The 13,608-nt window shown below is 44.4% G+C and overlaps 1 protein-coding gene across 2 annotated transcripts; it reads left to right on the top strand.

The window, feature by feature from the left end:
* The first annotated feature begins 1,624 nt into the window (after positions 1–1,624).
* Positions 1,625–12,214, top strand: CHRNA1 (cholinergic receptor nicotinic alpha 1 subunit). 2 transcript variants are annotated; one of them, XM_041473182.1, is made up of 9 exons: positions 1,625–1,732; positions 3,512–3,657; positions 3,805–3,849; positions 4,260–4,369; positions 4,614–4,809; positions 5,424–5,661; positions 6,732–6,955; positions 8,246–8,485; positions 10,413–12,214. In XM_041473182.1, the coding sequence occupies exons 1-9, from the start codon at positions 1,690–1,692 to the stop codon at positions 10,542–10,544; spliced, it is 1,374 nt and encodes a 457-aa protein (XP_041329116.1). In that variant the 5' UTR covers positions 1,625–1,689; the 3' UTR covers positions 10,545–12,214. The 2 variants fall into 2 exon arrangements, with proteins under 2 accessions (XP_041329116.1, XP_041329115.1); XM_041473181.1 differs by lacking the exon at positions 1,625–1,732 and adding an exon at positions 1,746–1,852.
* Positions 12,215–13,608: the final 1,394 nt, after the last annotated feature.

The raw sequence follows: 13,608 nt of genomic DNA, 5'->3' as shown, positions 1-13,608 counted from the left end.
CACCAAGGATATCCAGCAGAAATAGAAAATACCTCTGGTGTCACCCAGAGGCAAAGCTAAGGAAGGGTTTTGTGGGGAATGTTTTCTGGAAAAGGGAATTTGGAACTGTGTAAGAATGTTTGTGGCAGGGCACCCAGTGCCATGTCCTATCTCCACATGGCTGTTGCCTGAGAAAAATGCACGAACACCACTAGCGTTAGGCAATCTATCCCCAGGACAGCACCACAGAGTCCTGAGGCTTGTGACTGGGTCTTCAGTGACGGACTTCTTAGGGGGAGTGTGTGTGCGTACATTCAATAATATTAAATTATTTAGCAGACTATTTTTTCTGAACAGAGACAGACCTCGGCAAAGAGACACTCCTGTGGCACCCAACTCCACTGCAGACACACTCTGTGAAGAACTGTCTTGGTTAAGCTGGACAACTCTAATTTTACCTCAATGCCCTCTACTTTTTTGCATGGGGACAGCAAGTGAATCCAAATCTGCCTTCTCCATACCATTTCGGATTTTACAGACCCTACCAAAGCTCTCTCCCTTGCTTTCAGACTGACAGTTCATACTCTTTATCTGTTCAGGTACAGAAGCCAATTTGCACTGTGGATGTCATTGTCACTTTCTCCTGGGCCTCTTCCAAGTCTTTTGAAACCAGATGACCTGAACTGCAAAGAACATTAATGGATTTATAGTGGCATCTTTCCTTTTTGCTTCATCTCCTGTCCTAGAAACTGATGGACTTGCTTTTCTTATGCTGCTGAACACTTCACAGGACTATCTCTCTCAAGGTTGTGTTTCTGAGTGATACTGTTGAGCTCAGAGTAGATAATCATGTATATACTGGGTAAATAGGTATGTGTGTGTGTGTATATACATATATATTTTTTAAATCCTCCGCTATTTCTTGTTTTCTTTGCTAGCCCAAAGGACTGAGTATTATTACCAAACACATCACTTTCCTCTCCTTTCCAGGTGATTTATGGCAATAAAGAGCAAGCGTTTTCATGCTCTACAGAAATCCACTGGATCTGCCCTGCTGTAGAAACAAATCAGTCATGTCAGTCCACTAAGTATAGAGGTGGCACCAGGAGAGTGGGGTGTCCTCTCTTAGTTAATAGCTTCCAAGGTGGGGATTCTACCAGGAAGTCCTGCTAGACTCAAGGAGATAGATCTCTCTTGAGAATATTTGTTTACTTCAAAGCTTTCCCATCCCTCTGTGAAGCCAAGGGAGCAGCATCCTCCCAGCATGCTGTCTGTACACCAGTGGGGGCGTATCAGAAATAAGTGACTGCTCTGTTTTGTTTCAGAGAAACAAAACCTTAAACCTGTCAAGTTGCTCTGTTCACAAGAAGTTTCTGAGATCTCACCAAGACGTTCAGTTACTTACAGATAATTCTTTCTTAGTTTATTTGGGTGTGTATTTGTTTAGTAAATCACAGATCACACTGATACTTGGAAAAAAAATGACCTTTTGTAAACTGCAGAAGATATTTGGTGGGTGAAACACACTGTGCTCCCGTTTCCAGCCCGGTGGTGCAGTGGCCCTCAGCTGTCATTCCCAGAACAGGTGCTGTAAACCAATACCCTGGTGGGTATATTTTGGCAGCACCCTGGTGAGGCAGCACAGCCCCCTCTGAGGAGACCTCAGAGGTGCTTTGTGCGTGCCTCCATCTGTCTGACTGCGGCAAGAGGATGATGAAGGTCCATTGTGTACTCCTCCTCCTCATCTCCACAGGTAAGGTGTTCCAGCCATTGCCTTGAAGGGGGGTTGTCCCCTTCCAGAGCATGTGGGACCTGGGCTTTGCATACACATCAGCACGAGCGAGCGCGTGTTCCAGGAGTGCCTGTCCTGCTGGTAAGGTTTTATGAGCACACCTCATCATTTAAAAGAAAGCTTTGGAGTGCATTAATAGCAGCTCAGATAATTGTAATTTCAGGCACCAGATATTTTGAGCGGAGAAGTTTGTGTTTAATTGTTTTTCTCCCTGCAATCCTTTTTTCATGCTCCTGTTTGCTTTAGTGCTACATGTATTTCAAAATATGTGAAAGGATCTAGTAAGCATGACTTGGAATGTGAAAAATCATTACAAGAAGTTTCATTAAGTTGTGGGGTGACTGACAAGGAGGTAGAATTTATTGGCAGCTGCATGTGTTGTACTGAGCTAATTCTTTTTAAACTGTCCCTTAAAAGAATAAATATTTTGTGATCATAAAAGCTTTTCAGAAAATTCAGGCAGTATATTAAATTCCTACCAAGCTACACCAGAAGGGAGCAAATGTGAAAGAATTTTAATTGTGTTAATAAAGCATAGAACTTCAATTATGTGATGCTGTAATCATAACTTAAAAATTGAAAGATGCCTCCTGCCTACCCTCACTCAGCCTCCTGGCAGAGGAAGCAAACAGTGTCTGTCTGCAACAGACAGCTTTTCTGATTGGCATCCAAGCATTTTCATATAATCTCATGGCAGGACAAGGCCAAGGCAGAATCCTTGGCAATCTCAGCTCAGCTGTGTAGAAGAAGTTGATGAAAAGTCAGTTAGGAAACCAGCAGAAATCCTAGCTTAGGCTGGAGTCTTGTTGACTTCTGTGGCCCAGGATTCAACAGAGGAGACAAGGGTGCAATCTGCCAAAAATGCTTGCAGTGAGGCTCAACTGTTCTGTTCCCTCTCACTACCTTTAAGAGGGGAGATATACAAAAACATCCCCAAGCACCCCTCCCATTTGCTTTCCTCCCCTGTAACAGCGAAGCAGCTACAATCAGAGGTTCTCGTGTGCCTGCTTCCTCTGCCACAGGCTCTCTGGAAGCAGGGCCCATCTGTTTCCCAGTGCCCTTGCTTCTTGGCAGTGCAGTGCCATGCACAGGCTCCACTGGAACAAGGTTGCTCCCTGCCATTTGCACTTGTGACGTTTTTCTTTCAGGCTCTTTGGCACAGCATGGCCAAGTCATGCTGGGCAGCCTGTGGGCAGAGCTGTCCATGGATCTACCCCACAGAGTGAGTGGTTTCCTTCTACCCCACACAGTGAGTGGTTTCCTTCTACCCCACACAGTGAGTGGTTTCCTTCTCTCACCACTGCACAACCCGAGCAACTCCCTTTGTAGAGAGGAGCTCTTGTTCCTCTTAGATCACAGATGCAAGGAGTGGGGGTGATGATGCCTTCTCCATGACTGGTGTGCTTGGCCCTCATCTTTAATGTCAGTGTCACAGGAAGATCTGCAGAGTTGAAGGTGGAAAAGACAACGTTAGAAATCCCTGAGACTGGACATTTTCTGTGTTTAGCTGCCCATAAATACTGCATGTTAGCACAGTTTCAGGCTGGAAGACTCCTAATGATCATGATCCTGCCTATTTGCATTTGTTCATCTCCTGGTTGGAGGCCATTGTCACAGGGAGGACTTGGTGCTATCCCCCTACCAGCAGCTTGCCTGGCAGCATTTCCTCCATGCCAGCCTCAGACTGATGGTGCTGATGATGCTGTAGCCTGTTCCCTGCCCTTTCTGACTGTTCTGCAGCTGGGCTGGCCCTGGGCTATGAGGACGAGACTCGCCTGGTGGAGCACTTGTTCAGTAACTACAACAAGGTGGTGCGGCCCGTGGAGGACCATCGGGACGCCGTCGTTGTCACCGTGGGGCTGCAGCTCATCCAGCTCATTAGCGTGGTACGGTATGGACACGGGTGGCGTTGAGCCTCTGGCTCATGTGATAGTGCCAAATGGCGGTGTTTTTCTAAGGAAACAATTTTTATCCTTTAATCCTGATGCTTGCTGATACTGCCTTTTTTTTTTTTTTCTTTCTTGTTTTTTAAGGATGAAGTAAATCAGATTGTGACAACCAATGTACGCCTGAAACAGGTAACTCTAAATATTCTTAACCATTTTATCTAACTCAAATAAATGCACTCAACACAGTCAGGAATTAACTACACTCTCATACCTTCAGGGGCAACTTGGAGAGGTGGGTCAGATAGCAGAGCATTTCTTCTTACTGAGATCTAAAGAATAAATTGCTCTAGATGCTAAGAGTTTTAAGAAAAGCATTTGGGTAGGCTTCTGATATCTTTGTATTATTTTCTTTTGGGTTTTTTTTTAAATAAGCTTCTTAAATCAAAATATAAGTTAATGTATAAAATGAGCTTGGGGTCCCATTCCCATATGTTTATGCTTACCTGCATGTCCCAAAGCAAGGGAGGAGCTCTTTCTGGGAAGTACTCTAACCCCAGTGCTGCGAGAGGCTTTCAGGGGCTGAAATCTTCCCTCTTTAGCAATGGACAGACGTCAACCTCAGATGGAACCCAGATGACTACGGCGGCCTAAAAAAAATCCGCATCCCCTCAGATGATATCTGGCGGCCAGACCTTGTTCTTTACAACAAGTAAGGGGTGCCAGCTGCCGAGGGAGGCAGGGAGGGAGGGAGGGGAGAGGAGCTCTGCCTTGTGGCACCACTCTGGTGGGACAGTTTTCCCATGACAGCTGTTCCAGTGGGTACAATTCCTCAGGGTAAGTTTCTCCAGGAGCAGGCACTGGGGCATCATTTGACCCGCAGCCAGAGCAATCCATTTGTGACTCTGTTGATTATGCTGCCCACATTGCTTTTAATGTCCTTGTTCCTTCTGCAGCGCAGACGGTGATTTTGCCATTGTAAAATACACCAAAGTCCTTCTGGAGCACACAGGGCGTATCACCTGGACACCACCAGCTATTTTTAAGAGTTACTGTGAAATTATAGTCACGCACTTCCCATTTGACCAGCAGAACTGCAGTATGAAGTTGGGAACTTGGACATATGATGGCACAGTGGTTGTTATTAACCCGGTAAGCAAGGAGTTTGTCATTGGGAAAAGCAGCAAAGACTTGTATGTGTTTTTAAGAGAAATATCAGATTTAGAATGGAATATGACCTAGTTTTGACTGGAAAAACAAGCAGACCCTACCAGTAAAATAAAAAATTCTCTTTTTTAGATCTAGCACAAGATTTCCTGGTTTGGCTCCTAAATTCTGCTTGCATATTATCCCCATGTCCTAACAGTCTCCTGTCTGTCCTCTGGCAGCTTTGCACCACTTTTTATGGTGCTGCCTGTTCTGCTTCTGTTTGTTTTCTCAGGTTTAGGGGTTTTTTGAGGGGGTACATTTTTTCTGCTCATGACTTTCCATTGCCTAAGACTCCTTCCCTGTCCCCTCAGGTATGCCTATCTGTAATATTTTTTCAGTCTACTATCTCTGACTTTTTCTGTAAAATATTCAGTTGAATGATGTGTAGAGGCTGATATTCTAAGGAAAAATAATATAGACGAGAGCTGTTTACTCACAAAAAACCCCTACAAAGTGCATGGGTTGTTTGGAATCCTGTTCCCGAGCCAAACCTGCTAAGTTTTTATTTGGTTCAGAATACCTGGTATTAAGAATTTGTTGGGATGTTTTGCTGCCAGGAGAGTGATCGTCCAGACCTGAGTAACTTCATGGAGAGTGGGGAGTGGGTGATGAAGGATTACCGTGGCTGGAAGCACTGGGTTTACTACGCTTGCTGCCCTGACACCCCTTACCTGGACATCACCTACCACTTCCTCATGCAACGCCTGCCTCTCTACTTCATTGTGAACGTCATCATCCCCTGCCTGCTCTTCTCCTTTCTAACAGGGTTAGTTTTTTACCTACCCACAGATTCAGGTATGTAAATTTATTCATTCTACTTCCATAGAAATTGCTCTTCTAAGAAGTTCCAGAGAAATTAGCAGTACTTGAATTTATCAGCCAACTTGAAGGCCAGTGCATACTAAAACTGGACATTTCCACTGAAAATAACAGCTTTAAATATTCTGCAAAGAAAGGATAAATGCTGAAAACTGAAACTGTTGATATAAATAAATTGGGGTGCTTTTCCACAGAAGTTGCTGACTGTCTATCCAATTAACTTCTGCAAACTAAAGATTTAGCTGGATAATTTTTATGTTTTGCCATAGGTAGTCAGTGTATTAGTATGTCCTGCAGTAAAATGAGCACACAGGGGTGACAGAGGCCCTTCTGCATTGTGTCAGAGCAGAGAGCTCATTACCTGCTCACACACACATCACCTTGTGTGACACAAGAGAAATCCTGACCTGTTCTGGCTTTCTTTGTCTCTGCTGAGCCACTCATGCTCCTGAGCCACTCCTCTGCTTCATTCTTTTTGCCTTTTGTCAAGTTTTCATACTGCTTAATTGCAGTGTGAGCCCCTTCTTATTGATGAATTTTTTTGAGTGGAAAGCTTTCTGGATTAAAAAAAAAGTGTGAATAATGTTTTGTAATTCATTTTTGACACCTTCCACATGCGAGGAGTTCTTGCATAGCAACTGACCCAATGTCAGATGTGATTTTAGTCTGTTCTCTCAGCCCAGAGACAGAGAGTAAGGAAAGCAAACCCTCAGGAGGCTGTGGAGCAAGCACTGAGAAGATGCATATGCTGCACTCTTCAAAATGCAGAGCCCATAAAATGCTCCTAGCAAGCAAAAATATTCAGCACCCACACCTCAGCCCAGTCATTCCTGGTAATTCCCACCTTAGTGCTGGAGCTGATGCTGTTAGGCTCTCAGGTTTGCCCAGCCTACCTGCTGCTTTGGATGCTGGCAGAGATGATAGCACAGCAAAAGCACACAGCTGTTTGTGTGAGCAGCTCTCACCCACATCCTGCTTCTCAAGTAAATGCTCTCTGTACTGAATGATAGGAGCAGCAACTATTTTGGGGGCCTTTTTTATGACAGGTGAGAAAATGACCCTGAGCATCTCTGTCCTGCTGTCTTTGACTGTGTTCCTGCTGGTCATTGTGGAGCTGATTCCCTCCACCTCCAGCGCAGTGCCTCTGATTGGCAAGTACATGCTGTTCACCATGGTGTTCGTCATCGCTTCGATCATCATCACCGTCATCGTCATCAACACCCACCACCGCTCCCCGAGCACGCACACCATGCCCCCCTGGGTCAGGAAGGTGAGCTCTGCGGCTTGGCACACTTGCTGGTTTCCACCAAATGCTCCATATTTTATTGGCAGGTCTTCTAATAAAAGTCAAAAAGAATTGGGGTGGTAAATGCATCATGTTAAAGAGCACAAGAGCCAGTGTTTACTACTTAGCTGTGCGTAAAGTCAGCAAGATTTGCTAAAGAGCTCCTTTAAGTAACAAAATTGTCCATTGGGGTAGTCTTGCAGGGAACAGATGAGACAAAATGTGGGCAGCTAAAGGTAAGGAATGGGGAAAGAAAATGTCCATCTGGACTTGAGTGACATATCCTGGTCTAATTCTCCACTGACTGCGAGGCACTGCTGCCTGCCAGTGACCAGCCACCAGCCTGCATGAGTGCAGAGCACAAAGGCCACTGGGAATACCAGAGTTCAGCATCCCATTTTGCAAAAAAAAATGGTTTAGCAAAAGCTAAAAAAATCTTCTCTGTACTTTTCCAGTACACAGTTGCTCTGCAGCCCTTGGGAGATCCTTGCACACAAGTTTAAATGTTAATCATAAGGCGTAGAAAAAATTGGTTGTCTGTCATTACAAGTTCTTTGCCAGGGAGACAGTACCAAAGATCATCTGATTTATTCAGTAGTCCTTGCTGTTTTGAAGACTGCCTGCGTTTGTACTAAACCATGACACAAAAGGAGGTTTTTCTGTGTATTTCTAATAATGCTTTTAAGGTTACAGCTTATATCAGATTCCCTCTGCAGCACAAACAACCCCTGCAGAAGGGAAATTTCAACAGGAAACGCTGCATGTGCTTAACATTGCTCTGGCAGTAAGTCTCTTTCACTCCCATGGAATTTACTGTAAACCTTATATGCCTGTATAGCAAACATTCGTAATAGCAAAATCAAACCTAAGTAGCCAAAAGAGTTTCTTTGTAGTCCATTCTTCAAGTCAGATTTGTAGGCAATATGTTTCAAGTTAGATGGGATGGCTCGAGCTCTGTCAGCCCGTGCTAGCTGAGGATCTGCTCCGCGGCATCATCCCCTGCTTCACGTGTGGATGCTGGTGTAGGGCAGGGGAGGTGGCTCTCAGAAAACGTGCTGCAGGCCTGCCGGGACTCCCTCTGCCCCGGGACACGAGGCTGACAAAAGCCCCAGTGTAACTAAGGCGTGGGCTGTGCCATAGCCGGAGAGAGAATCTGCAGCAGACCCAGCACGGGAAGCGATCTGGGAGGGGAGAGGCTTGTCTTTGTTCAGCACAGCTGCAGCTGTAACACAGCCCCACAGACCAGCAACTGTCATCTTCTCCCTTTGTTTTCAGATCTTTATTGACACAATCCCAAACGTCATGTTTTTCTCTACAATGAAACGACCATCAAGAGACAAACAAGACAAAAATATTTTTGCAGAAGATATTGATATTTCTGACATTTCTGGGAAGTCAGGTTCTATGCCTGTCAACTTCTACTCCCCGCTTACCAAAAATCCAGATGTGAAAAACGCTATAGAAGGAATCAAATACATTGCAGAAACGATGAAATCGGACCAAGAAGCCAGTAATGTAAGGCATTTTTTGTGCATTATTCATTTCTAGCTTTCAATTTGCTACATCTTACTTTTTTTGGCAAAATATCCCTGCCTTACAAAAACACTCCGAGCCCTGGTTTGGCTCCAGCAGTGGACAGTCTTCTCCCCTTAATGGAGGCAACAAGGAGCAATAAATAATTGTCACAGATATTAATTGAATATTGGATTCCCAGAATAACAGAAAAGGAAAAAGTGTCAGTGCTAAGGTTTTCTCATGTGATATGTGAAGCCATAGAGATGGAGTGTCTGTGAGTAGGAAACTGGTTTCAAGAACTGTAAGCAAGTTCCAAAACACATTTCTTCTGTCTCTCACTCAGACATCTTGCCCCTGTAGTAAGATCCTACTGCTTTTGAAAACCCAGGAAGCAAGGCAAACTCCAAAAGACTAGTAGTGTTATCTGAGAAGTGTCAAATGTAACTTACAAATTATATTTCCAATTTTGATAAGGTTTTGTTTTATTCCTGAATACAAGTAGTCCCTCCAAATGAAGTATGTTATGAGCTACTCTGATTACTGACTTTTTCCACGTTGCAAGCCAAAGGAAGGATAAAAGCATATAGAGTCACACATGGCAGTGTTCCCTAGGAAAACCTAGCTCTGCCTCCTTCTAGCAATTCATACAATTAACCCCTCTTTTATTTCAGCTTTCACAGGTCACACAGCTTTTGCAGGGGTAATTCAGTCCTACTATTTCACCTTCCTAGGTGGTCATAGACCTCTCCTGTTGAGCTGCAGGCTAGTCTGAAGACAGGGGAGCTCTCTGAAAAAATAATTTGACCCACTCTCTTGAAAAGGAGGTGCTTCCTTCCCAGTGACAGGATTTACACCACGGTGTTTGTTCCTGTGACCAAATTCCTGGAGCATGTGAAATGGCTCTGGCTGTAGTCTCATGTTCCCCGTGACTCCTTTGCCTCTCTGCAGACAAATTGTTGTCTTCAGCAGGGCTGGCGTGGCTTCAACATCTCTGGGCTTCACTTCCTCCTTGGCTTACAAGGAGGGTCTTCAGGTTACCAGCAAATGCCCCCGTCGGAAGTGGAGCCCAGCTGTTTGTGTCAGCTGGGCACTGGTGAGATATCACTTCCAGGGGGTTTCAAAAGCCATATTCCCTAAATAAACTAAAGGTTGTGGCTTCTGAAGGCTATCACTTCATTGCATTTGCTTCTGAACCACCTCAAAACAGTACTCATTGTCAGTGTCCTCTAGATAAATCACAACAGCCTCTTCTGCTTGTGGGAGAACCAAGGCACAAGCAGAAGGTGCTTTAGGCCAGCACATGTCACTCCTTAAGGTGGCATTCCAGGGTGGAAATCATGAGCCCTGCTGTACTTGGTGCCTTGCACTCTGCATGCTCTTACTGTGGTTGGTTCCCATCAAAAGCATCCAATGAAAAGGTACAGAGCAAGTGGTTCATGGTGTCCCACAACTGGGAAAAAAGACTAATAGAGCTACCAAGAAGGTTTTACAAGACATTGAAGTGTATAGAAAGCAGGGATTAGAGTTAAATTAATAGGAATTGCCTAGATATCCCATGAGAACAAAAAAGCAAAGGAAAATCAAAAGTCATTTGGGTCAAACTAAACATTTTGCTTTCAAGATTTTAAACTCTCTTTCAGAAGCAACAATTACCCTAACAATTAAGATTTTCAACATTTTTTAAAAATTAAATTGTCCAGCAAATTGCCAGGGGTTCTGGTTAGTTTGGTGTTGAAACTTGTATTTCTAGGTTGCTTAGGCTTTTTTAACCACTGACTTGCTTTTGAGAAGAAAATTATCATTTTTTGTATAGCAATAATGGCACTTAGGAAAGAGCCTTCCCCTTGTTCAAGACAGTAAATTACAAGAATGCTATAACAAACAGGCCTCTGCAGAGATTTTACCATCTCCTTTGTTTCTTTCCCAGGCTGCAGAAGAATGGAAGTTTGTTGCAATGGTGCTTGATCATCTCCTCCTTGGCATATTTATGCTAGTTTGTTTTATAGGAACATTAGCTGTATTTGCTGGTCGCCTTATTGAATTAAATCAGCAAGGATGAACGTCAGCTGGAAACTATTTGCTACCCTGGACATCTGAAAGCACCATAACCATCAGAATCTGGCCAGCCTCTGAAAGGTTCACTGACAGGAATCAGGAACCCCTGGGAAAGGGCAGGGATAGTAAAACGTAAGGCCCCATACTTAGCACTTCTGAGCTGCTGCTCAGTAGCATTTAATTGCCAAAAAGAAACACTTGCATTAGTGGTAAAACTGAACAGCTGTTGGCCAGGTTTTGATCCGTCTTACCCTTCATTAAATATGTTAATGTATTAATAAGATTGTCTGACTTTGTAAGCAACAGATACTATTCCAGTGAAGTCAACAGCAGTGTAATAAGCTTTAGCTGAGCTGTAAATCTGTATCCAACTTTGGCATTCAAGCTGGTTTTAATATCTGCTCTGTAGCTTTTATATTAGCAGGGTCACTCCTCTGATAATACTAGATATAACCGTCAGAAATATTTCAAACTCCATGCTTAAGCACTTGATTTTCATGCAGAAGTCTGAACTGTCATGCATGACTCCACCTGTAGAAGCTCTTGCTGTAGCAAAGTGGAGAGATTTACTTGGAAAGGATCACTCCTGTTTCTAGAATAATCTCCGTATTCAGCCTACTCTGCTCTTGGAAGGTTGGTTTCCACTCCGCATTTGAGCGATGACTAATGCTGGGGCACCTTCGACCTTGAGGGTGTTTATTTAAACACAATCCTTTCTGTTTCGGAAAACCGTCCCCTGCCGTGCTGCACTGGACCGTGATCCCTGGATCCAGCCCGGCGCTCGCCGCTCCTGGCCGGGGCGGTGCGGGTCCCAGCCGCGCTGCCGCGTCCCGCTGACGGAGCGCTCCTGCCGGAGCAGCGCCGGGAGCAGCCCCAGCTCTGCTCAAAAGTGGAGCAGCAGCTCGCTCTGGTGGCTAAAGCCAAGCACTGCTGCCTCTGCCCAGCACCGCCGGATTTGTTTACTCCACATTCGACGTAAGCAAGAAGCCTCTCTGCGTTCAAATAATGCCGTGTGGCAATACCAGCAGCACTGCCTCTTCTTCTCAAAAATAAATAAGGATAGGTGGGGCAACTGCGACAAGTTACTCATCTTTTCCAGCTGGTTGTCCAAGCCAAGAGGACTACTTTGCTAACAGCTGTAAACAATTTGCTGTGAGTTTAGTAAAATAATTCGTATTATGTTAAAACATGTCATGCCTGCAGAGGACAGGCATTTGAAGCACTAAAGGGAAAATGAGCCACTTGAGCAACACTCCCAGCATTGCGTAGTGTTTGCTGGACAATGTTTTGGTGAGCTGCAGTGCTAAGCAAACAGTTTGTCTGCAGTAATAGATCACTTGTAGCAGTCTGCTCTGCTCTTACGGTTTAAAGGATGGTAATCTTTGCCTCCCTGGATGACCATTAACCCTGCAAGCGAAGGCCAAAGATGCATCGCTGGCCGCCACCTCTGCTGACAGAGGGAATGTTCACTGCAGCCGGATTTATCTCCGCTGGGAGCTCCCAGCCCCTGGGGGGAGTCAGCAGCTCCCGGCTCACGATGAGTTAAGCTGCAGTCTAATGGTGCCTGGAACTTAATTTGCGAACCTCTGATTGGCACTGAAATTGACAGAACAATCCTCTTAGAGCAGCATGTGGTTGAATCTTAGCATTAAAAATAAACATCAAGTAACAAGATTCATGGTGAGCAGCCACAGTATCTTTGTTCAGCTTCCCCAAGGCAGATCTGAGTCTTGGCCTCCAAATTCCCCCATCTGTGTGCCAGAGTCAATGTGTGCACATGTGTGCCTGCCTGCTTCTCCAGCTCTCCTTATACACAGCTAGGTACCCGTGCTTTCCTTCCACTTCCTCAGAAAAAGGTTTGAAACTATTTATTCAAAAATTTTCATTTGTGATGGTTTTATCTGTTTTATAGGCACAGCAAATCTTCTGCTTTTCTGTCACTTTGACTCTTGATGAACTAGTTGTGTCTCAAAAGATGCGACAGGAGGCAAAAATAAATGCGAACAACTTCCCTTCTTTAGTTGCAGATTCCGGGCATTGTACTCTGACTCTCCAAACAGAGTTCTCCAAGCATCAAATAAGTGCACGTTTTTCTGGTTTTTCTTTTTTTTTTTTTTTTCTTTGCTTTGAATACTTGGACTGTACCAGCCTCTATTTTCTCTTTCTCGATCACCTTTATGATACATTTTTCTTGCATGCCACTTGCATACCACTAAGATCCCCTGTTACCATTATTCATCCATTGACAGAATACTCTTACCTACCTGCAGACTACCTCTTCTCAACTGCCACTCTCCTTTCAATGTCAGCCCCTGCTAAAATAGTAATTTTGAGGTTGTAAATGTTCTGTCACAGCCACAGAAAATCCGCTGTACACATGTAAGTATGTATAGTCGAATGATTCCTCATTTACAGCTCTGTAGCCCCCCCTTGCAACCTTAACACTAAATTCTCCTCTCTCCTGCACGGGTTGAATCAGCAGCCCTAGGGAGATGACCCTGGATAATACTTTGCAACCCACGCATGCATCTCTGCTGCCTCATTGCCTTAAACAGGAATATTTCAGCCTGGAGCGTCAACTAACAAATCTCATGATAAGCAAAGCAAGAAACGGGCATCACACACTTATTGTTAAATTTCTCTAATAAGTATAAAAAATAATGACATGCAAACATCATGGTGCTGAAGTAAGCAGACCTCATTTAAATGAAGGCAGACCAGGGGCATCTGGGTGGGAATGTGTTGCTTTTATAGTGATAGTACCTGCAGCAGTTAACTGCCACCTTCTTGCTACTAAAGCTGCTTTTGTTCACTTCGAGGTTGTCGATAACATAATATTTATGTCCTTAGTAGAATAGTTTCCTGGAATATCTCCATCTTTTTTCAGTTTGATTCTCTTTCTAGTTTTCAAACCATTTGGCAGTTAACTTTCCTCTTCCCATCCGTTTAGCTGACCTTAGCTACTCTCTGCTGTGCCATGGATATGTTGCTCTCAGAGATGCAGTCACTCCCAAATCTCTTTCCTCTTTGGCACTTGTGCTCTTCAGGAGACCTGACTCTTCTGAGAG

The sequence above is a fragment of the Pyrgilauda ruficollis genome, unplaced genomic scaffold, assembly GCF_017590135.1.
Source record: "Pyrgilauda ruficollis isolate IOZ18807 unplaced genomic scaffold, ASM1759013v1 scaffold3, whole genome shotgun sequence".
Lineage (NCBI taxonomy): Eukaryota > Metazoa > Chordata > Aves > Passeriformes > Passeridae > Pyrgilauda > Pyrgilauda ruficollis.
This window is presented reverse-complemented; position numbering and strand designations above follow the sequence as displayed.

Bases quoted from the DNA above. Each gene is read 5' to 3' on its own strand.
- CHRNA1 (XM_041473181.1), top strand. From the start codon at position 1,783: ATGTGGGACCTGGGCTTTGCATACACATCAGCACGAGCGAGCGCGTGT. The intron at 1,853-3,511 runs GTAAGGTTTTAT...ACTGTTCTGCAG, and splicing joins CAGGAGTGCCTGTCCTGCTG to CTGGGCTGGCCCTGGGCTAT. The intron at 3,850-4,259 runs GTAACTCTAAAT...TTCCCTCTTTAG, and splicing joins CCAATGTACGCCTGAAACAG to CAATGGACAGACGTCAACCT.